The 22,033-nt window shown below is 37.0% G+C and overlaps 3 protein-coding genes across 6 annotated transcripts; all 3 read left to right on the top strand.

The window, feature by feature from the left end:
• Window positions 1-497: 497 nt before the first annotated feature.
• On the top strand, window positions 498-4,130 carry LOC103475653 (serine protease FAM111A-like). 2 transcript variants are annotated; one of them, XM_008427448.3, is made up of 3 exons: window positions 498-617; window positions 1,493-1,542; window positions 1,706-4,130. In XM_008427448.3, the coding sequence occupies exons 2-3, from the start codon at window positions 1,504-1,506 to the stop codon at window positions 3,539-3,541; spliced, it is 1,875 nt and encodes a 624-aa protein (XP_008425670.2). In that variant the 5' UTR covers window positions 498-617; window positions 1,493-1,503; the 3' UTR covers window positions 3,542-4,130. The 2 variants fall into 2 exon arrangements, with proteins under 2 accessions (XP_008425670.2, XP_008425671.2); XM_008427449.3 differs by lacking the exon at window positions 498-617 and adding an exon at window positions 1,103-1,153.
• A 1,595-nt stretch (window positions 4,131-5,725) lies between these two features.
• crcp (calcitonin gene-related peptide-receptor component protein) lies at window positions 5,726-10,742 on the top strand. Its single transcript, XM_008427447.3, has 6 exons — window positions 5,726-5,846; window positions 6,902-6,938; window positions 7,034-7,132; window positions 7,215-7,309; window positions 7,420-7,477; window positions 8,379-10,742. Exons 1-6 carry the CDS (start codon window positions 5,839-5,841, stop codon window positions 8,526-8,528), a joined length of 447 nt encoding a protein of 148 aa, XP_008425669.1. The 5' UTR covers window positions 5,726-5,838; the 3' UTR covers window positions 8,529-10,742.
• Window positions 10,743-11,729: 987 nt separating this feature from the next.
• Window positions 11,730-22,014, top strand: LOC103475655 (protein-tyrosine sulfotransferase 1-like). 3 transcript variants are annotated; one of them, XM_081615345.1, is made up of 7 exons: window positions 11,730-12,033; window positions 14,035-14,115; window positions 14,566-15,262; window positions 16,217-16,375; window positions 16,627-16,880; window positions 19,654-19,855; window positions 21,574-22,014. In XM_081615345.1, the coding sequence occupies exons 3-7, from the start codon at window positions 14,867-14,869 to the stop codon at window positions 21,610-21,612; spliced, it is 1,050 nt and encodes a 349-aa protein (XP_081471471.1). In that variant the 5' UTR covers window positions 11,730-12,033; window positions 14,035-14,115; window positions 14,566-14,866; the 3' UTR covers window positions 21,613-22,014. The 3 variants fall into 3 exon arrangements, with proteins under 3 accessions (XP_081471471.1, XP_017164126.1, XP_081471472.1); XM_017308637.2 differs by lacking the exon at window positions 14,035-14,115; XM_081615346.1 differs by lacking the exons at window positions 11,730-12,033; window positions 14,035-14,115 and adding an exon at window positions 14,157-14,492.
• The last annotated feature ends 19 nt before the right edge of the window (window positions 22,015-22,033 follow it).

Genomic DNA, 22,033 nt, shown 5'->3' with positions numbered 1-22,033 from the left:
ACAACATATTTTATTACAAATACAAAGAAAAACAAAGAAATAAAACACAAAATATCAGAAAGTATAGGCTTCAACAGTAAATACATTGCTATGAAAACAAAAAATAGCTAAGCAGATATTACAGACATAACAAACAAAAAAAATTCAGAGATCAATCAATCAATAAATCACATTTTATTTGTATAGCACATTTCAGCAGCAAGGCATTTCAAAGTGCTTTACATAATTAAAATAAAAACAGCAAGTGACATTGAGAAATAAAAAGAAATTAGAAAGTAGAGATAAAAACATTTAAGAGATTTAAAAAAAAGATTAAAAAGGTACATTGAATAAACAGTGAGAAAGAGAAAGATAAAAATAAAAAGATATACAACAGTCATATGTGTTTACAGTTTTTTTGACCGTACTGTTGGAAATAGTGGATAAATGTAGTTCGATTTCCTTAACCAAAACTGTAAAACTGTGAAGTATTGTGAATGTCTCTGTGCTGCTCACCGCACCAGCTGGGGGCAGTAGATCCCTGATTCCTGTTTGGAAGGGAAGAAGAAGAAGAAGAACCAAGCGCGCGAAAACTGACGTCATTTGAAGTGTTTCTTGTTTTGAGTCTATAATTTAAGGTAAGCTTGGCTCGTCTTTCGCCGATCGCATATTATATAAAGCAGTGGTTTCAAAATTCATTCACCGACGGACAGAGTCCTGCAACCTTCAGATGTGTCCCTTGTATTACACACTTCAATTAAATAAAACTGCGTCACTAGCATGCAGTTTAGCTCTACAGAGCTCTGCTAATGAGCTAATATTCTAGCCAGGTCTGCTGAAGCTGAAATATATCTAAAGGTTGCAGGACCCTGTCCCTTGATGACTGGAATTTGAGTTTGTTGCAAAGTTTATTTTAAAGCGAAAAAACAACAACAAAATATTAGATTCTTGGAGGTAACTTGGTGTTATTTTCCTAGGCTTTTAAATTATCTAACTTTTGTTATGCAGTTCCGAGGTGTGTTTTCCACACTTTCTAATAACGAAAGTATGTATAGTCATCAGTATTCTATATAGATTTTTTATTAGTATAAAAAATATACTTTCTTTTGTCACTTAAAGGGAAATACACACCACGGCCTCACCAGGATCCAGCATCTTGCTCATCCTTGACAAGGTTAAATGTTTCATCCATGCTTTCTTCATATTGTGACCAGATCTTTGTACTGAACAGTAGCTTAGTTTTAATGATAGAAACAGCTTTGAGTAAAAGTTTTTAGAGTCCTGACTTAATTTATCCTGTTTAGTTTTTGATTACTTGGGACAGTGAACAACTGGAAAACTTACACATAAAAAAATCTGAAGACTTTTTGGTCAGATTATCCTTAACTTTTAAGACATTAAAAACTAATTCTGTTTAGTCATAATCTTTAATGTACTTGTGATATCATTTTGAACACTGCAATCAATGACAATTAAACCTGAAGAACTAATTTTATTATTTTCTGTTTTCCAGAGGAAAAAAACATGGCCAACCAGAATGATGAAACTCTTCTGCCGCGTACTGTATGCAATGCTTTAAAGATTTGATGCAATATATTTTCTATTATAGCATTTAAAAGATAAGTTAACAATAACATAGTGCAGTTTTGCACAGATAGTTTGAATGTGGAAAGCAGTTTGACATTAGACTGAACTAAAGTTTATATTACATTTTTTCTTCTGATAGGACCAAGAGCTGCATCCGACTCATTCGTTTTTCTGGAGATGTAAGGAGAAACATTTCAACAACATGACCTGCAATAAAGCTGGGACTGTAGAGGAATCGCTGAAGAACAGCCCCCAATTTGCAAAAACGGCAAAGAAGAACAAAGAGAAAGAACTTGTTATTATAAGGGATGGAAAAGCCATCAGTTCACACTTTCCTTGCACTTTAATTCAAAAAGGAGATAATCTGACTGTGAAATATGTAAAAGCTGTAGAGTGTCCAAAGAAACCGGTTGGTGCCTATGTTTCTCTCTGCAGGAACAAACCTCCTTCTAACCTTGTAATGTTCCATCTGTTGACAAAGGGAGGTAAAAATATAGCTAGAATCATGAAAAACTCAGCTCTGAAAGCATTCCAAGAAATTTCTGTTTATGCTTACAAAGGAGAGCGAGTGAAGGCAGCTCTGAAAAGAGATGGACGTCTTCACAGCTCCATATTTAAGAAGAACTTTGTGCTTTCTAATAAAAGCACTTCAGTAAAAACGGAGCTCTCTAACCCTGTTGATGAGCTCAATGATGAAACATTCCAGATTATTTTGCTAGACAAGTCAGATCCACCACTGAGTTTGCCTGGTAGCCTTGATGAAGCATATCTGATGTCAAATGAAGTCCAGGGTCAGTCTGAGGCAGAGGATAACATCACAGTAAAACAGAAACCAGAGGCCAATGTGGAAATAACATCAAGAAATCTAGTGCTGGAAATACCCAATTCAAAAAGGACGCAGAACCAGTTATGTTTCCAGTTTGAGGAATTTGTGAAAGGCATAAAAACTCAGGTTCCAACCCTGTGTAATCTCCAGAATCTGTTCCGTGTAGACTTTGGTCAGAGTACTCAGATGTGCAGTGAGGTGAAAACCATGAAAAGGCTGACATGTCTCAGTGATTCAGTCTGTCAGGTGAGAATAAATGGCCGGCCAAACGGAAGTGGGTTCCTCCTGTTTAGCAACTACGTCTTCACTAATGGCCATGTCGTTAAAGATATTTATGATGAAAAGAGGTGCCAGTTCAACGAGAGAGTCTCTGTACACTTCGCTTATGAAAGTGTGGAACAGTGTGAAGGAGCACTGGATGTGTTGGAGCTTGTTTGCTTTGAGTTGAACCCTGAAGTGCCCGGTGGTGACTGGGCTTTGCTAAAGCTCAGTGCACACCAGGGACTCCCTCCTGGTCTGTTGGAGCACATTGGCTTTCTTCCCAAAGATGGTGGAATTTGCATCATTGGGCATCCAGAGGGGGGAGTGAAGAAAATTTATCCATGTCTCATTGTTCCCTCTCAAAATCGCCTTCAGGTTGTTAAAAGACAATACTGGGAGAATCAGGGCCCAGTTCAGTTCGTTTCTCGCTCTTTCTTTGAGGGCGTAGCAGCATCTGTTCACCGAAAATCTTTTCTTACCTACGAATCGTGTTTTTATTATGGCTCCTCTGGTTCTCCTGTTTTTGATAAGCACTGCAACGTTGTGGCGATGCATTCAGGGGGGTACATCTACCGTTCTGCCAACGGTGAAACCACAAGTGTGATAGAGTTCGCTCATCCTTTGCTTGACATTATGGAGCGCCTCGTTATCCACATGGTAGTGAGAGAGAAGTTTGATGCGTTTAAGGAATACTTGGCTTTCAATTACGCTCAGCACGAAATCGTTATGGAAGGCATAAAGAATCTGGTTGAGAAAGAAAATTTCATAGAGTTTAGAAATGCAGTCAACAATTTGCTTACTGTTAGTAATTTGAATGACGTGGCGTTAAACAAATTTTTGAAGTTCTTCAGTCATAAACACGAGCAAATCCCGATGGAGATTTCCTAAATATGCCATTGGTAAAGTGCTGACAAAAATTTCTTATGGTTTTATTTGTTTTCTCATTTTTAAATTGTATTATTAAACAACTTGAAATCATGTACACATGCTTTTTGTAGATAACACATCTGAATTTAGTTTTTTTTAAGGTAAATGTGAAAATGGACCAACTATTATATTTACTCATTTCCTTTAAAATGAACTAGAATACAATGTGAGAATGAAATAAAACTTATGTTTCACTGTATGTTCTTCCATCTTAAAGCACTTTTAATACTGCGTCTCATTAGGGGATTTACTGGGTAGCAAAATAAACAATGAATGAAATACTTATATTTCAAGATTTGCTACATTTCTTTAAATATATTAATATTAAAAATTATGTATTGATGAGGTTCTTGGATATCTGTGAAATACTTTTAAGGTAAAATATATCCTTATAATTTTTAATTTCAACAGCGGTTTCCCTGTCCTTTCTGGAGAAAATACTTCTGATGGCCTAGTTGTACTTTGTTTTGAAATTTTCAAAGTTGTGCAGTAATGTGATGATTGTCTTTCTTTGGAGACTGCTGACATTTGATACACTTGCATTCACTGTTTTGATCTTTTTCTTTCTTACACTTTATTTTTTGGAAAGAGTCTGATTATATATCTACATGTCTCATTAGTTAGTATAAAACAATTTATATTTTTTTTATTTTTTAACCCTCCTATTATGTTCGTTTCTGAGGTACAGCAATAATGTTCGTGGGTCAATTTGACCCAGGGAGTGTTTTATCATGCAATAGTGTCAGAAACCAAAAAATTCCTCCAAAACATTTTTTTATCTGATTTTTAACTCTAATACTAACCATCTCAATCAAAATTTGTGCAATTATGTTTTTTATTTCTCAGAAATTAAGGATTAATGACAACTTACTCAATTACTCATTTGGACATAAAAAATGGGATTTACATTTTTTATGTCCACTGAAAAAAACCTAGACACAAAAAAACAATTTCCTTGAAAGTGATCTTTGGTAAAAAATTTTTATATCACATTAAATTTTTTTTTTCAAAGGGTGATCTTTATAATTGAACTTGAGATACACATACTGTTCCGGGTCAAATTGACCCGCCAATTAAAATCAAGATAAATGAGTCATGCAGAGAGTATTTATGTTTTCCTCCACTTCTACTGAGTGTCCACTCAGTGTGGGTGGAGTTTACCCACGGGAACAGAATAGGTTCCCGTCAAAAGTTGTATGAACACCTGCTTTCTCGCAGTTCATTGTGAAGTAAAGAGAGTAGGGAGAAAGTGGGTTTGTGTGTGTGTGTGGTGTGTTGTGTTTGTGTGTGTGTGTGGGGAAATAAGGTTCATAGCTGTAAGGAAACAAATAGAATTGGACATTTTTAATCTTTTTTTGCACTTTTAAGTTAACTGCCGGGTCAAATTGACCCGAACAGTATCGATGTAACAAGTAGACGCAGGGGGGGCTGCAAATGTGTAAAATGAATACATTTTCAATTTATATGTAGAGTTCACCTATTAAGACAAATAGAAAAAGTTTCATGCAATAAAAATACTTGCAACTATTTTAAAAATATTTTTAAACTTTAAAACGGGTCAATTTGACCCGCAACATAATAGGAGGTGACATAAAGCTTTATGGGACATTTAATGTAGATAAATGTGTGTTGTGAAATTATGTCTTTGTATGTTTAGCAGAAATTGCAGACTTTATATTTAGACTATTTTTCAATCATAAACTTCATTGTATTTTTTGCAATTTTATGTGACTGAGCAATACTAAGAAACTGGAGAAAAATAAATGGTTTTCAAATAAAATATATAAAACCTTAGAAGTATTCAGACACCCTTGGTCAATTCTTTTTGGAACTTATCTACCAATTTTATCTAGAGACTAAGATTTTAGTTTTTATCAATGTTTTAATAATCTTTTTTACTAGGATTGAATTGTAAGTAATTCATTTTAAATCTATCTTTATGGCAGAATTGAGTATAGTGTACTGAACCGTACTGAATATTTTCAGTAGACAGCTTAAATTAATTTGAGCTGGAGGCTTTTTATTTTTTTAACAAAAGGTAATTTATTACATTAAATTTAATAAGTTTATACATTTAATACATGTATAAAGGATTTAAATTCTATGCAGGGTGTTCCTATGTGCCCATTTAGGAGTAAAAATTACCGACAGAAGGGGGCAGCACAAACCAAACACGTAGCTTTAAGTCAACGGAACGTTTGAGCAATTCTCCGGTTTCCTACGGAGTCTTTTAATAACGGACCAAAGCAGCGGGCGAAATGGAAGTGTAAGTTTCTCTTCTTTATTTTAATTTATTTTGTCTACGTAGCCATTTGAGTTGCAATTATATGTTACTAATCTTACAAACTAATGGTGTAGGAAATGTTTTGGTTTCCGCTTAAATCCATCCTCAAGAAAACATTTAACACAATTTTAATGCTAATTGCGCTGGTTTTAAATTACTGGTTTATTTGAGTCATTTTGGGTTTGTGTTGTCAGATATTTAGCTTTTTCTCGTGGATTTAGAGTTGAATTTTAACACTTAACTAAATTTACTCTAATTATAGCAAATTATAAGATAAAACAAATGGCCACTTATAATAAACATTATCGCTGATGAAATCGCATATTTACATGTGTTTTAAGTAAAGCTCAGTTTATTTAAAAAGCACCAAATTATGTAAAAATAATGTCATTCCAATGCAAACTAATTGATATTCATTATACAGAGTCCAGTTGGGTTTTATATCAATTTGTATCAATGAATCCAATTGATTCTTGTACGGTCCAGTCACATACACAAATTCAGATCACATGAATCACATATTAATATATTTGGTATAATGTTGAATATAAAATGTTATTTATCTAAGGAAGTTCAGTTAAATATGTATTAAGTCATTTATTTAAAAGGCTTAAGGCGATGATAGAGAAAAAGCCAGAAGTGCTTGGCTAGCTTTGTTAGTTGCTTTGTTTAAAGGGGAAAAATCAGGTAAAAACAACACAATCCATTAGTACCATTGATTGGTGGGAAACAAAAAGGTGATAGATTTAATGATAACAGTAACTTCTTCAGTGGCTTTGTCCAGGAAGTAAACCAAAATAATCCTAGTTCTGGAAATTGCATGAAAAGTTGCTTGAAAGCAACGTCTAAAACGGAATCTGACTCTTCTCCATGTTTCTGTTCTTTATGAAATGTCATCTGACTTATGTCATTAAAATCAAGACAAAGCAATTCTAAGCAGCTAAAGTAATTTAAACAAATATAAAACAGTTGCGCATTTAGTCAGAAAAACTTGAAGCATGAAATAAATGAACCGTTACGTGTTTGTGTCTTCTCAGGAAAAATGCAAATGCTGCTATGCTCAGCAACTATGAGGTGAGGCAGCAAGTCCCTCCTAACACAACTTTGTTGTTGCTAATGCATCACATTGGTTTCTAAGTGAATTTTCTGTTTTCCTTCATATTTTCTAGGTGTTCAAACTCCTCACAGACCTCAAGGAGCAGAGGAGAGATGCCGGGAAGAGCAAACACAGTGTTGGGCAGCAGAACCTCAATACTATCATGTATGAGGTAAGCACAAGCCTCTTTTTTCTTTTCTGTCATGTTTATTTATGAAAACCATGGCAGCAGCATCCTCTGTCTTTTCCGTCAGACTCTGAAGTACCTGTCAAAGACGCCGTGCAGCAGACAAAGTCCTGAGATCGTCAAGGAGTTCCTCAGCACCATGATGCATCACAAGCTCACAAAGTCAGTAAGCTCTGATTGAAGCCCTGAAAGTTCTGCACCCAGATTCTGTAGAGTTGATTAGATGCTTGCTCTCTTTTTAAGTCAGAATCTGATGTGTTTCCTTCCACCAGGGCAGAAAAACTGCAGCTGCTAAACCACCGACCGCAGACCGCAGTGGAAATTCAGCTTGTAAGTATTTTTCACCATCACCATTAATAAATGTGTAATGGCTTTACTTAAATATTACTGATGCATTTTCATGGTGGCTCTGTCTGCCAAATCTGCTGCTGGTGTTTGACACCAAAACTCTTTGAGACTCTGCTCTTTTATTTCACAAAACACAATAATTTCAGAACTAAAAATAATTGGAAGTACATTTGAAATCATAATGGCTGTTGCCAGATAATGCCGGGACAAAACAAGATTACTCATTAGCCAGTTTATGGACTTGCATAAATTGTGGAAACTGTAGACTGGAAATACTTCCTACATCTTGATTTTTGCTTTCAGTTTGAAATCAAAAACGTTTGAAGTCTTGTTTCATGCTGCCGGACAGGTGGAAATTATGGAACAGGAAAATATGAATATGGGGGGAATATTTGTATTTACAGAGTTTCCTTATGGTGTCTAAATATTGTGTCCTTCTTTCTTTTTGTGCCTTTTCTCCCTAGTCTCCCTAGCTTCCTTTTGTCCTTCTGTTTATTCATATTTTCCTCATCTGTTTTTTCCTCCAGTCTTTCTTCCAGCTCCTTCCTTCCATGACTGTATTTTGTTATGTTCTTTCTTGTGTTTTTTCTTTTTCTCCTTTCATCCCCATGTTCTTGACCTCATTCTTTCTGTACTTCACCCATTCAAGGGGTCCTTCTTTTTCTTATATCTATGGACTTCATTGCTTTCTTGTGATCTCCTTCTTATTCTTCCTGTTTCCTTCTCTCCATACTTCATTTTCTTCATTTTTTACCTTTATTTTTAAAAATATTTTTACACAATTTTTGGTCTACAAATAGATTTTCCGTAGAAAGTTAAAATCCCTCAAAACTGTCATAAAAGGCCTGACTAAATATGGCCTCCACTTTCCTGTTGTGTTGAGATGGTGGAGGAAAGTGAAGAGCGGCTGTCGGAGGAGCAGATCGAGGAGCTCATCCAGAACGTGGCAGACGTCCTCCCAGGTGACCCGGAGCAGGAAAACATAGCTGCGGCCGCCGATGCGGAGATGGATGAAGGCGGAAAACAGTCGTGACACGGTGACTCCCATCTGAAGAACCTGTTATGTGGCTAAACACGTTGCAGAACTGTTTACACAAAGACAGGATGCACAGAGGCTACAAGACTGCAGTTAAAAGCTGAGTTGTTAATCCTGTTTTTTTCAGATAATATGGCAATGAAAACAGTTTGGACCAAAACATGCTCACTTTCACACAGAAGAGATTAATCTCTTTAAGATATGTCAGTATTGCACAGAGAAGTGCTCTCAAAAGGGGAGGAGATCTTCAGTTTTATGTGTCAAATAACATTTATGTAACCTGCAGCCTTAAACATACATTAAATAATTTTGTTCCAATCCAAAAGCACAATATTCATTTTACTTTGTTAATATTGATGGGAGATGGAACCTTATTGTATCTCTTGTTTTCATGTCAAGCTTCAGCTTCAGCCTTGGGATAGTTTGTGTTTTGCTGCTGTTCTCTTGCAGCAGAGGAAGGATGTTCAGGTTGAAAGTGTGAAGGTTTCTGTTTTTTGCCTTCGTGTTTGCATATCAACTCAGTTTCCTGTTCTTACTCAGCTCCTTAAAGAGCTGGCATACAAATGTGCAGTAAAGAGTAGACTCATGACAAAGAAGAAGAAAAGCAGAGAGAGGACATGAGTCAACACCTTAAAATAGAAAACGTCTTTGTGTAAAGCTAGAGAAACTGTAAAATCTCTTAACACAACTTCTACCTCTCCTTCTTAGTAACATATGCGTTTTTCTTATTTCAGCAAGAAAATTGCTCTTCAAACTTTTCAGTTAATGACTGCATGATTGGCTCATTTTTATAGTTTCGTCTTGGACTAAGATGTTTCATTTGGTTGTGATAATTTGATCAGCCAGTCTGTAGAATAAAGTCTTGAAAAACTAGAGAATGGTTGAAGCACCTACAAATTTTGAAATTCCTAAAACAGCTATTTAGAAAACTTAGAGATTATTTGTTTTGTTTTTGGCTCATTAAACCTAAAATAATAATAAAAAATTTAATTTTTCAAATAACTAATATGAATTTAGATGTTTTTCTGAAAGAAATTAAAGTATAAAGGTGTGCGGAAAGTGTTGCTATAATTTTATGTTGTATTGCAGTATAATCAACCCACAGTGAAAAACATGCTGCTGCTCTCTAATGATGAGATTTGTGCATCTATTGTTTTACTTCCCTCACCATTGTGCTCACTGTTTATGGTGGCAAAATGGGGTTGAGTCCTCTTCCAACCTTTGCCATATTAAACAGTTTAATTATTTCTCTTATTGTACTTCTGAACCAGTTCTATTTTCTGTTTAATAACAACAACCTTTTATGCCATTTCTACCCTTGGTAAACAGAAAGTCATACATTTTTTGAGAAAAGTCCCAGGATATGCCAATAAACTAAAATAAAAACTAATCAATATGCTTCAGCTACATTTCTTTTTATAAAACTTGTTTATACAAAGACTAAATAACAACTGGTTCTTAAGATGGGAATAAATACAGGAGTATTCTTATTGGAGTTCTTTTAGGTTTTAGGTTTCGTTCAAGACCGATAAGTGAGTCTCTCACCATTCAGGCATCATGTTTCTTCTATTCATTTCATTTAAATGTACTGCTGTATGCAGTACAAGTAAAGCACAGAGGAAAAGAAGTTAGTCGTGTTTGCCACTTGAAACCAAGGGTTTAGCCTGAATTGACCTCATTAAGCCCGCTTAAACCTTTCAACATTCCACGGGACACAAATAAGAAGACAAAAAGAAAAATGCGGAGACAACTCTTCAGAAAGGTCAGTGGCAGAAAACAAGAGCTCCACTTGAGAAAAAGAGAGAAAAATATTTCACTAAAGGCTGCTGTTTCTAGTGCCTTGCAGTTATTTGTACTCCTTGTTCACAGTTTGTTGCTTCACTAGATTTTATTATTTTATGTTAAGAGAAGCACAAATGAGTTTGTGGAAGGAAAATGGTGCATGTTTTTTTTTTTTGTTTTGTTTTGTTTTACCAAAGAAATTTAAAAGCGTGGGAATGTATTATGTTTAGCACCATTAGTCTATAGGGATGCATGTATTTTGGGGTATGCTTACTTTATTTTTTCCAAGTTGCTGCATTTACGTCAGACAAGCATGGTTTGGTGTAAAACATTTCTTTGTAGCTTTATATTATACCAGTTCAGTGTACTTCCCAGTGTATATATATATATACATTGATATTTGTGAATAAAATACATGCTTTTACAAGGCATTGGTTGTATGTTTTTGGGAAATATTAAGTTGATGAAACTTATATCATCCAGAAATCATAACACATTTCAAAGTTTATCTAAGCATCTTTTGTTTTTTGTTTGTTTTATGAACTGTGTGACATTTGATGCGATTTCCTGTTTTCTTCACAGCATTTTGTGGTTGTGGTGACTCAGTAGAACTCACATGTATTGATACAACCTTGAGTTGGAAAACCTTTCATTTCTCTAGATTTAGGTCAAAATGAAGGCAGGAAACGGCACCACAGCAGTGGCAACGCTGCTCAGAGTTTACAGACTGGGATGCACACGGTTAATAGATTGGCTGCTGCTCATGTAATCCCAGTAGTATAAAACTATTTCATACTCAGTCTCAGTGCATTAACATAAAGCAGCAGTAATGTGTTATTGACTTTATGTTCTCTTGGCTGGGTCCAGCTATTTTGTCTTTTTGACAGCATAGGTCTACCACCAGTTGTATATCTGTAAATATTATGATTCATAGTTATTGTCATTCAGTGTTAATAAAAAGGCTGGCCACTATTTTATTATTTTATGTGAAACACTTTTTCAGTTATTTATGCCTCTCATTTATCCAAGAAGTGCTTATTTGATGTGTTATTTATTGTGCTTTCACAACGTTGCTTAAATGTCTTGGTAACACTTGGCCTTCTTTAGAGGGCTTTAATTCTTCAAGCAGATGTAACTTTAGAGCAAACCAAAAATCTGTTGCTAATGAAAAGATGGTTAAATTAAACGTGGCGGCTTTAACCTCCAGTAAATCCCTCACTGTGATTAAATTTCCCCGGTGGGCTTTCGCTGAAAGCAAACCAATCGATGTGGTAAAGTAATTTTAGTCTCCAGTGGTAGAAAAAAAAATTGAGCTGTCAAATAAGCGGAATAACCCTTTAACGCTTCCACCAATCACAGACAGTGTTACAATCCAGCTTTTGCGGTTACCCAATCAGAGGCGAGTTCTCTCTGCTTCGTGTTGCTCGTGTCGATTGTGTGTCTTTTTTTTCTCATTTTCAACGGTAAACAGCTCCTCGACTTCTCTATGAAAGTTACGCCGGGATAAGCAGCGAAACATCGAGTTATTCTTTCATTTAATGCCAACATGTCGTCAATATCACTGCTGTGACGTGGAGCGGCTAATAACCGAGAAAGGAAAAACGGGGAAATTCTCGTGAGGACAACCGCGGTGTGTATCGGGCGTTTTTTTTTTTTTTTTTTTTAGATCAAGGTCCTTGTCCGTTTCCTCTTCGAATTTTCGGCAGTTTCACGGCCGTTGGTGAGTTGACATGTTTATTAATTTTAAACCGCCGTTGGCTTCAGATAGAGTGAGTTTGTTCACAGCAAGTAGAGGAGGGTAAATGGCGCAGAGAGAGGTGGGTTTGCAGGCAGGTCGTTCACCTGGCTCTTTGAATTTTTTAGAGACGCAGTTAAGGGGGATTTTTAACCAGGCCAGATGTGTGTAGCTGCTGGGCCTGGGGCTCCGGGTTCCGGGGATCGTTTAATTTAAAACCTGCACTCTTCTTCAAATCGCCATTGACATATCTTACTGTCAGCATCTGTTTTTAAAACAAAAGTTCTCCATGTCTCAGCAGCAGATGTTTCTGAATTTAAATGCGGAACCTGCAAACACCACACTGACGGGAAGGAAGGAAAATAGATTGGAAGGATGCAAGAAACCGATTGAAAAAAGGGAAGAGAGAAAAAATTATTCTGATGGGAAAACAAAGATTGTTGTAAGTGGGTGTTTGATGAAAAGAAGGAAGCAGAACAGAGTGTGGGGAAAGAAGAAGTGTTGTAAGGAAAGAATGTAGAAAGGAAGGAAAATGACTATTTTAGGAAGCTTTGTAGAAAACAAAATGTTATTGAAGGAAAAAATAATGACAAAAGAATTAAGGTGTGAACATATCACATATGTGCATTAGATGGATGGTAGGGATTGATTACAGATCCCTGTATTTATCACGTTGACATTGGAATATTTTTCCATACTTCATTTTAGTCCTTCATTCTTACCCAATTATAGAAAAAACTGATCTGATCCTATAATATTCCACTTTTCAAAACTGCATAGGATTCCTTTGTTTATTAATATGTGTATGTGACAGGATCATAATTGGGGAAGAAGAAAAACAGTTTTTATAATGAAAAATCAGCATGGCCTTTATATGGATTGGTTTATTTTCTTGACTAAATTCTGATAAATAGTGCTGTTGCACACACAAAAAAAGAAAATACAAATGCTTTAATAAACTATATAAGCATCTATGGAAGAAAACTAAAAAAAGATGTGAACACAGGGGATTTTTTTACTCTTACAACGCTCAGTACATGTCCTAAGTTAAAACATGCAAACATGCCTTTGCTCTGACAAAACCCCCACATTTTTTCTTTATTTATGCATCTGTCAAGCTGTGGATCTAATCTTGCTGCACCCTGCAGTTGCACAGACTGCTATGATTAAAAAATATGTTTATGTTCTTAGCCTTTAACTGAAAGAAAATTTAAAGGGTTGTTCTGCCCATTTGAACGTTGGCAGGAAGTCAGCTCTTCTAGTTCTTAGTTCCTGTTTTCTTAAAATTGTTTACCATCCACCTCTTACCCCATTACCTGTTTGCAACCTGTGATCCCAAGTCATCACTGTTTGTTTAACTGATCTTGTCTGTTGGTATTTAGTGATCAGATGACTTTGGCTTTTTTGAAGCCTGTTTGAAGCACATTGTACTTGCTCACAATCGTTACACTTTACAGAAACCCTTTTCCTATTGTGTTACTCCCATTGGGTGTAGTTTTGTGGCCTTTATTTAGGCCACAAAACTAAATGAAGATTTAGTTTTAAGATAAATTTAGCTTTAAGATACATTTCTGAAGAGCAATTATGTGCAAGCAACTTGTGTATAATAGCCTCTGAAGTTAAATTGTTTATAACTTAATACATTTTTATTTAAAGTATTTTATGGGACAGAAAATGATTGATTTTAAGTGAAATTCAGTCAGGAAAAAAATCTTTTAAAACTTGCCTTGCAAATCCATGTTAGTTGCACGTTAAATAGAAGCAAAAAAGAACACATTAAAAACTCCAAGGGCTCATAAGGCCTCACCTTGAGCCTCATCCAGATGTTTTCTGTTTTTGATCTGATGGCCAGAGATTTTTTTTTCTTTTTAGGCAGCACAGGGACGTTTAGCTCCACGTGGCATCCAGATGTTAGACTTTCACCACTTTCCGTCTGAAAAAGATGGCAGAAAAACTAATTCTTGACTTGCTTATTTTCCATGCTAGTAGGGGGAAGTGGATTATATGAAGAAATGTTCTGTACACACTGCAGAAATGAAATGGAGAAGTTGCAGGATGTCTTACTCTGTAAGTAGTAACCTGATCTAAAACTGGCATTGCTGAGTGTTTGAGTTTGACAGAATTTGTCAGTGAGAAGGAAAACATGACGGATTTGTAATTGGTAGCTTTGGACGTGTCGCGGCCTGCCGCAGGGAACTTTGATATGGCTCGACAGCCAGAAGCAGCAACATAGCAGCTTTAAGAAAACTAAAATCCTAGCTTCATTTCAGCCCCTCAGAGACTATGTTCCAGTGTTTCTGCCTAAACAACAGTTTCCACGACTCCCTGCTAGTGGGTAATAACTTACTCATGCTTTGGCTATGTTTTAGAGCTTTTTATTAGAATTGTAAATTGGATAATTAAACCTGCTGGATTACTCAGAAGGCTGTGAAACTCATCCTGAGGTAATCTTTGTCACACTGTAAAGTCTTGATAAAACTATTCCAACTCATAGTGTAAAATCTGTGTGTGTTTTAGGTTGGAGTCATGGCTAGGCGACGTGGCTGACTGGTCGGCGGCAGGTTTGGGTCCTGCAGTCGGAGAACACACCATGACGGCTGTAGAGGAGTGAGGAAGAATCCCAGCCTCCAGCTTCTTCAGCTTCACTTCCACTTCCACTTCCACTCATCTCTGTTGGACTCTTCTCTGTTGATCTGATTATGTCTAAATGACTCCGGTTAAATTTTAAGACGTGGATTCTCTCACATCAGAATCCATCTACACCACCCAAGTTTGATTTTATGTGCTCCTGATTTCCAAAAAAAATACCCTAACAGCCATGCGAGGCAGAACCAACATGCTGCTGGGCTTCGTGCTCCTCTGCTCCGCCTCCCTGCTCTACCTGGGCATGAACACTATAGACTGCCCTCGGAAAAGCCACCGCTACCACTGGATGAAACTCAATATGGCCTCGGGCAATCAGAGTCTGCCACACTTCCCGGAAGACACGCCCCTCATCTTCATCGGGGGTTTTCCTCGGAGCGGCACCACGCTGATGCGCGTGATGCTGGATGCGCACAGCGCCGTTCGGTGCGGCGAGGAGACCAGGGTGATCCCTCGCCTCCTGGCTATGAGGGCTACCTGGAGTCGCTCCGACAGGGAGAGGATACGCCTGGACGAGGCCGGCGTGACTGACCAGGTGCTGGACGCAGCGGTGCGAGCCTTTCTGTTGGAGGTGAGTGGTTCGTCTGAAACGAGAACGCCTCAAACACCCTTGTGTCCGTAAACACATTGGATTATAAGATTAGCTCAGCACAACGTCAATGTGTTGAAAGAGTTGTAGACATTTTTTAGCTATGTGAAAATGTGGCTATAAAAAAAGGGGCAGAATCATGTAAAATCTACTTTTTTTTTTAAAGTTACAGCATGTTCCAATGTTATTCCCTTATCTAAAACATACCTGGAGTATTGACTTGATTCTTTCATGCATGTTTAAGAAATCCTTTAATCTCCATTCAGCTGTGCAAAACGCCTGGTTGGACTTAAGCTCCACCTTCAAGTTGCAGCTCCTCCTGGGAGTAAATGTAGCATAGTTACGTGGTTATGCTATAAAACAGCACTATGCGCCTATAAAACGCATAGTACTGCCTCTTTAAATCTCAGCCTTAGTGCCTTAGTGTTTGGCCCAGCTTCAGTCTGACGTTGCAAAAATCTCTCCGTCTCTCTCAGCTTTGCACAACTTTCCCACTGAGTTGTGCAAAGCTGGCTGAATTTCTGTCAGGCAGCACGGCCTGACAGAAACTCAGTCAGGCCGTGCTGAAAGTATCTTTGAACCTATGTTTGTAGTATTCCCACAGATTCCAAAATTTATTTTATTTCTGGATTTTATCAGCACCTTTCTAACACATTTAATGGTTTAGGTTAATTGGTTCTGTTGTAGCTCAGGCTGTGGTTAGGATCATTGCCCTGCTGGAACATGAAGCTGCTCTGTAATCTCAAAAGTTTTACAAGAGTTTTACAGATTTCCATTTCCTCCAGCTGTAGGAGAAAATAGTTTGGCAAGAGATTGTGGAGGTTTTTAAACAGTGCTGATATTTGGGGGAGGTTAGTTTGAAGATAGTTACTTTATTGTAGGGTTGTAGTTAAATCTCATGGCTGTATTGAATCGTGTTGTGTGTGCGCGCTGCAGGTGATAGTCGGCCATGGAGAGCCTGCACCTCGTCTTTGCAACAAGGACCCATTTGCGTTGAAGTCCCTGTCTTATTTGGCGCGCATCTTCCCCAAAGCCAAGTTTGTCCTCATGCTGAGAGACGGACGGGCAACCGTCCACTCCATGATATCTCGTAAGGTAAGCTTGTTTTCTTCCTTGTTTATTTTCACCTGGGCTGGAAAACGTCTTCTATGGCTTCTATTTTGCAGGATCATATTTCCAAGCTGGCACATCACAAATTTGTGCTGATGCTGCGCTTTCTGTGGGGATGTTGGTGGTTAGAGTGGGAGAGTGAAACAACGTTAGCCATGTTTTCTCACAGCAAAGCAGAATCTTTAGTGAAAGGTTTTTTTACTTTATTTATTTTTTTTATCGACTGCTTGTCTCAGGTGACCATCTCGGGGTTCGACCTGAGCAGCTACAAAGACTGTCTGACCAAGTGGAGCGGCGCAGTGGAGGCCATGTTCAACCAGTGCAAGGCGGTGGGGGAAGCGCGATGTTTACCTGTTCGATATGAGCAGCTGGTTCTCCACCCCGAGCAGGAAATGAGGAACTTGCTTCATTTCCTGGAGCTGGAGTGGGACGCCTCGGTGCTGCACCACGAAGAGCTGATTGGGAAGGCTGGTGGCGTTTCGCTGTCCAAGTGAGTGTTTGGCACGTTAATGCAACAAACTCTGACATGTCTCATCATGCAAGTATGCTCTGTTTGACCATGAATAGTTCACTTAGAACCATATTCTCTCGTGAATTAAATAGTCTTGAAATGTAGTTCTGTATAAAAAGTGCTTCACTTCTGGTGTGGGCACACAAGCAAAAGTTTCAGAGGCAGATATCTCCAAACCAAAACCTAAAATAAGTTTTAGAAAACAGCCTAGAAGCTGTTTGCACATCATTGATGAGCTTCTTGTGAGAAGTTGTGTAGACGTGTGAAATGACCTTTAAAGTCTAAAACTTGTGGAGAAAAATCTAAAAATAAGAGTTGCTAATTAGTGACTCAGTAAGACTCGGATGTGTTTAAAAAGAACAAGTGTAGCCATTTTAAAGACAACAGGTCTTTCATTTTCTGTAACAAGAAAAGTTACAAAACTCTTTTCTTGTTACAGAGTGAGAGATACAAGATTGTTTATACTCACATTTTCATGGAGTACTTTTCCGACAGTGTACAAATTTTAAAGCACCAAATTAGAATAAGGCAGCTGTTTCCTCTCCTTCATGCAGCTGTGAGACATTTCTGCTTTCTGGGATTAACTATTTCTGGGATTAACTATTTCAACCTGGTTTAATATTTTTTTCTTTTTTCAAGCTTTTTAAATCTGTTGTCTGTTTTTACTACGGCTATTTTTACATGGACCCACATTACACCTTTATCTTGACTTTAATTTTTATTTTTGAGAAAGCATAGAAACTCATATGATTTAAATTCCCACACCTGTCAGTCTAAGCAGTTCATTGGAATCTCCTCAGAATAACTGGACTTTGCTGTTTTTTTTATTATTATTGCAAGAAGTTGAAATACATTTCACTTTCACAAGAAACACAAAATTGAAATAAGTGCAGATCTCATTTAAATAAATTATAAACTTAAGTACAGTAAATTATTCATTTTTTAAGAGCTAAAACTTACGTTTATGTGACCAATACTTCACTAAAAGTAGCCATCTTTTGTTGTGTAACAGTGCTTTAAGTGCTACTTACTTTAAAAAAGTAAGTAATTACTTTAAAAAAGTAAGTAGCACTTACTTTTAAACTTTTTTTTTTTATTAAAAAGTTTTAAAAAGCACTTCTGATCTTAGGTTTTATTATCAGATGTGTGAGAACATATTTATGTTCCGGCTTAAATATGTTAATAACTACAAGTAAAGTAACTTCCTTTACTTGTAGTTTCTGTTCTAAACTGTTTTCCATGTAACCTCATCGGTCTCCCATGTCTTTGTGGAAGTATTTTCACCATCACATGTCTGCAACAAAGCTTCTGTCTCTTTTAGGTTTGCAGTCATTTGTTTATGCAAAGCTATTAGGATCGCACACCACCATATTTTAATCAGATTGAGCTTTTTCTCTGTAATACCTCAGTTCTTTCCTGTTTCAGCTTATCTTTTGTGGCTTTGTTTGGAATTATGGTTCCATGTGTCATGACCCAGTTTGGACCAAGCTTAGCTTTGCCTCAAAAAATGACCCTTTCTTTTGCATCTTGGGTTTGATAAATTGCTGTAATAACACATTACATGCATCACTGATGCAGGTTGTGTCAGCTGCTATCTGTTTGTAGAGTGATTGATTTTGGTGCAGAGTGATGACCCATCAGTAACTAATAACCACTGAGGTTTCATGCTTATGTTACAATATTTAGGTTGTAAAAAAATGTTCAAGCATTTCTATTATACATTTATGTGGGTTTGGTTTTAGAGAATTGTTTTTGAATTAAAATGCAGCTGAGGTTGGGAGGGAGATTTGTATCCGACTTGAGCCGCCGTGTTGCCAGAGTTTTCTTCTAAAGCAGCCTAACCTCTCGGGGTCAAGCGCAGCTTGGCGACCTCCCCCAGCAGACTTCATTTGTGCTGCTTTGTTCACTTGTTGTCATTCAAGCGGAGCATCTTTCTGCCTGGCAGCCGTTCAGGGGATTTGGTGGGAATCTGGCCGCCGTACTATGCTAAACCCAAATCTGTTATTTAAAGGACTTGGGCTGCATTCAGGGGGAATTAGCTCTCTTATTTTTCATTACTTATGCAACATTTACTCACACGGATGTTTCATAACCTTTCACAAAGATGTTACAAAATAAACCTGTTTTTTGCTTTTATTTTTGATGTGTGCATCAATTGCACACATTACATTGAAATGACTTGGAAAGTGAAATTTCATGTCGTTTATGGGTTTTATTAGTTAATTTTTTTAAATTCCTTCTCAACTTTCATTTTTGTTCTTTAAAACGTATAATTTTTATTTAGCTAACTGTTGATTTTTTCTTTTACTTCCTGTTTGAGTTGCTACTTTGACTTTACAAATCTTTAAAAAATACATTTTGCAGACGTTGCTAAAAAGCATGTCCAGTTTTTTTCTCTTTATCTGGTTTATTTTACCTTTCAGAAAAGCTCACCTGATGGCCAAACACAACCTGACCTGAGTGTGTGAAGAAAGCTGTTCTTTTTTCTTTTTTTTTTTGTTCATCTAACACGTATAGTTGTTGTTTTTTTGGCCAACTATTGATTTTTACTCTTGAAAGGGTTTACCATTTTTTCTTTTACGTCCTGTTTGGTTTGAACTTTTTTATGTTTGTAGACGCTGTTAAAAAGTGTGTTCAGTTTTTCTCTCCTTATCTGGTTAGTTTTCACCTTTGCCCTGTCAGACCTGTAAGCTGATGGCCAACTGTGTGTGTGTGGTGTGTGTGTGGTGTGTGTGTGTGTGTGTGTGAACAGGGTTGAACGCTCCACAGACCAGGTGGTGAAGCCAGTGAACACTGAGGCCCTCTCTAAGTGGGTGGGAAACATTCCCAGCAATGTGATCGACGACATGGCCGAAATCGCCCCGATGCTCGCTCGCCTGGGCTACAATCCGCACGCCAACCCTCCTGATTACACGAAAGTGGATCCCATCACTTCTTCTTTTAACCACTTACAGGTAAGGGACGGGAGCATTTTGTTTTTATTTTTAAATGTTATTTTCTTTCCATAAATGATTGTGACTCTAAAATTTCTTTATAAATTTCAACACTTTAATAGCCATGACTTCAAAGGATTGTTGGTTTGTTTCTTTTTAAAAGTAGACTTTTCTTCTATGTTGTTGTTGGTGATTCTTTCTTTTGAAACATTATAATTTGACTTGTTACAGTAAAGCAATAAATCAATTTATCGCAAGATAAATTAAAATTAGCTCAATAATTTCCATTTGGATTATTTATAAAATGCCATTTTATTTGTCGTTTCTGTTGTTTTGTTCATTTATTTTGGATATGTAAAATATCTCCAGTGTTAAATATTCATTAGAGTTTAAAGTTTATTGATCTTTGAATCTTTATTGATTATACCATTGCCAGTGTTACACGTCTCAGCATATAGTGGACAGTTGTAACAAATGATGTTTTGTTTTTTTTAATTTTAGTTTTTTTTTCTTCTTGCGATGAATTTCTGCTTCCCCTTTGATCTTGAAGGAGAGCCTGCAAAGACGAACAGCGGCAGTGATGGAAAAAAAGGACGACCGCCGTCTTCTTCCCCAAACTCTGTCTCTTTATTACAAATTATTGAAATCATGAAATTATTAACACTTCCTAGAACAATCACATTCCTGTGTCCCTCTGCTGCTACCAAAAAAACCACACAGCCTTCACCTGAGTAAAAAAGTATCAACTCCCACCAATCAATCCACAGCGCATGGATGTACATAAAAAAAAACATTTCTCAAATAAGAGGATTAATTATGTTAAATAATGCAAGATGGAGATGTTATAATGAACAAGACATTAAGCTCTAATGTGTTTTGAATAACTACTGACCCACTGAACAACTACAGTTTAATTGATTACATAGAAAGGGAGGAAAAAGTAGCGTTTATAATAATAATAATAATAATAATAATAATTCACTTTTAACAGATAAAACAACACAATGTATGTCAGGGTACCAATGTTTGTTCGGGGAATGGAGCGGAGCTAAAAGATACATGTAGCGATCTTCAGAACGCCGTTAGTTGGCCGTTGTAGCCAAAATGTAGCTAACAAATCCCTTTTTTTTATTTTTATTTTTTTCACTGTTTCAGCACATCTATCAAATTACAAATCGTATCCAAATATACATTGTTACTCCACATTTTCACAGGGGGTGCAGCCCTCACCAGTTTCACATTACTAACCTGTAAAGACGAACAGCGTCAGTGATAGAAAAAAAGGACGACAGCCGTCTTCTTCCCCAAACTCTGTCTGAAGAGCAGGGGGCGGGGCTCCTCACTTCCGGTCTCCTGGTGAGACGTTGCCCGAACCTTGGTTACTTTTTTTTCCCTATTTAACAGAGTATCTTGGTCTGGAGTGATAATTAAATTCTCCCACTTTATGGTGTATCACACCAGTATATTACTTGAAAGTGGTCTCAATATTATTGTTTATTGCAATAAATTCTAGGACAATTTATAGAGCTAATGTTGAGTTTAGATCTTTTGCCTTTACTGTCATATTATTTGGAAAATGAACAGTCGTCTTTGGTCAAAACCAGCTTTGAGGACAATCTTCTCTAAAATGAATTGAATTCCTGCTGTTGAAGAAGCAACATGACTCTTATAACTGCGTGTTCACTTTTTCTGTAAATTTCTTTTCATGTGAGTGAGAAATGTTTCTGTTCTTCCCTCAGAGAAAGAAAACGGCAGCAGACCCTCCTCATCCCAGTTAAAGATGGCGGCTCTCTGCCGCCTTACAGACGCACCTTGAACAGACTTTCCTTGCAGCCGTTATCTCGCCTCACAGGGACGACTGCGGCGTTGAGATTACATTACATTCTTCTTGAGACTCGTTTACAGTTTCCAAGTGTGAAGACTGGTGGACTGTTGGATTAATTTGCGTTTTAAATGTCAGCTCTTCACCGTGAACCGTTTTCCACAGATTCTTGACACATCCTATCATTTCCTACCTGACAGTGTTTCAACTTTTCTCCCAAGTTCATCGCAATGTGAATGTGTATTCAGACCAATAAACTCACTAAGAGCTCAGTCAGTGGTTGTCAAGCATAATGACTGTATATATTTTTCAAAATGTACTTTTATTTTCTTAATAAATTATTTTGGTTGAATGTTCATCAGGCATTTTTTGATGGT

The sequence above is a fragment of the Poecilia reticulata genome, chromosome 14, assembly GCF_904066995.2.
Source record: "Poecilia reticulata chromosome 14, P_reticulata-male-v2, whole genome shotgun sequence".
NCBI classification, from domain to species: domain Eukaryota; kingdom Metazoa; phylum Chordata; class Actinopteri; order Cyprinodontiformes; family Poeciliidae; genus Poecilia; species Poecilia reticulata.
This window is presented reverse-complemented; position numbering and strand designations above follow the sequence as displayed.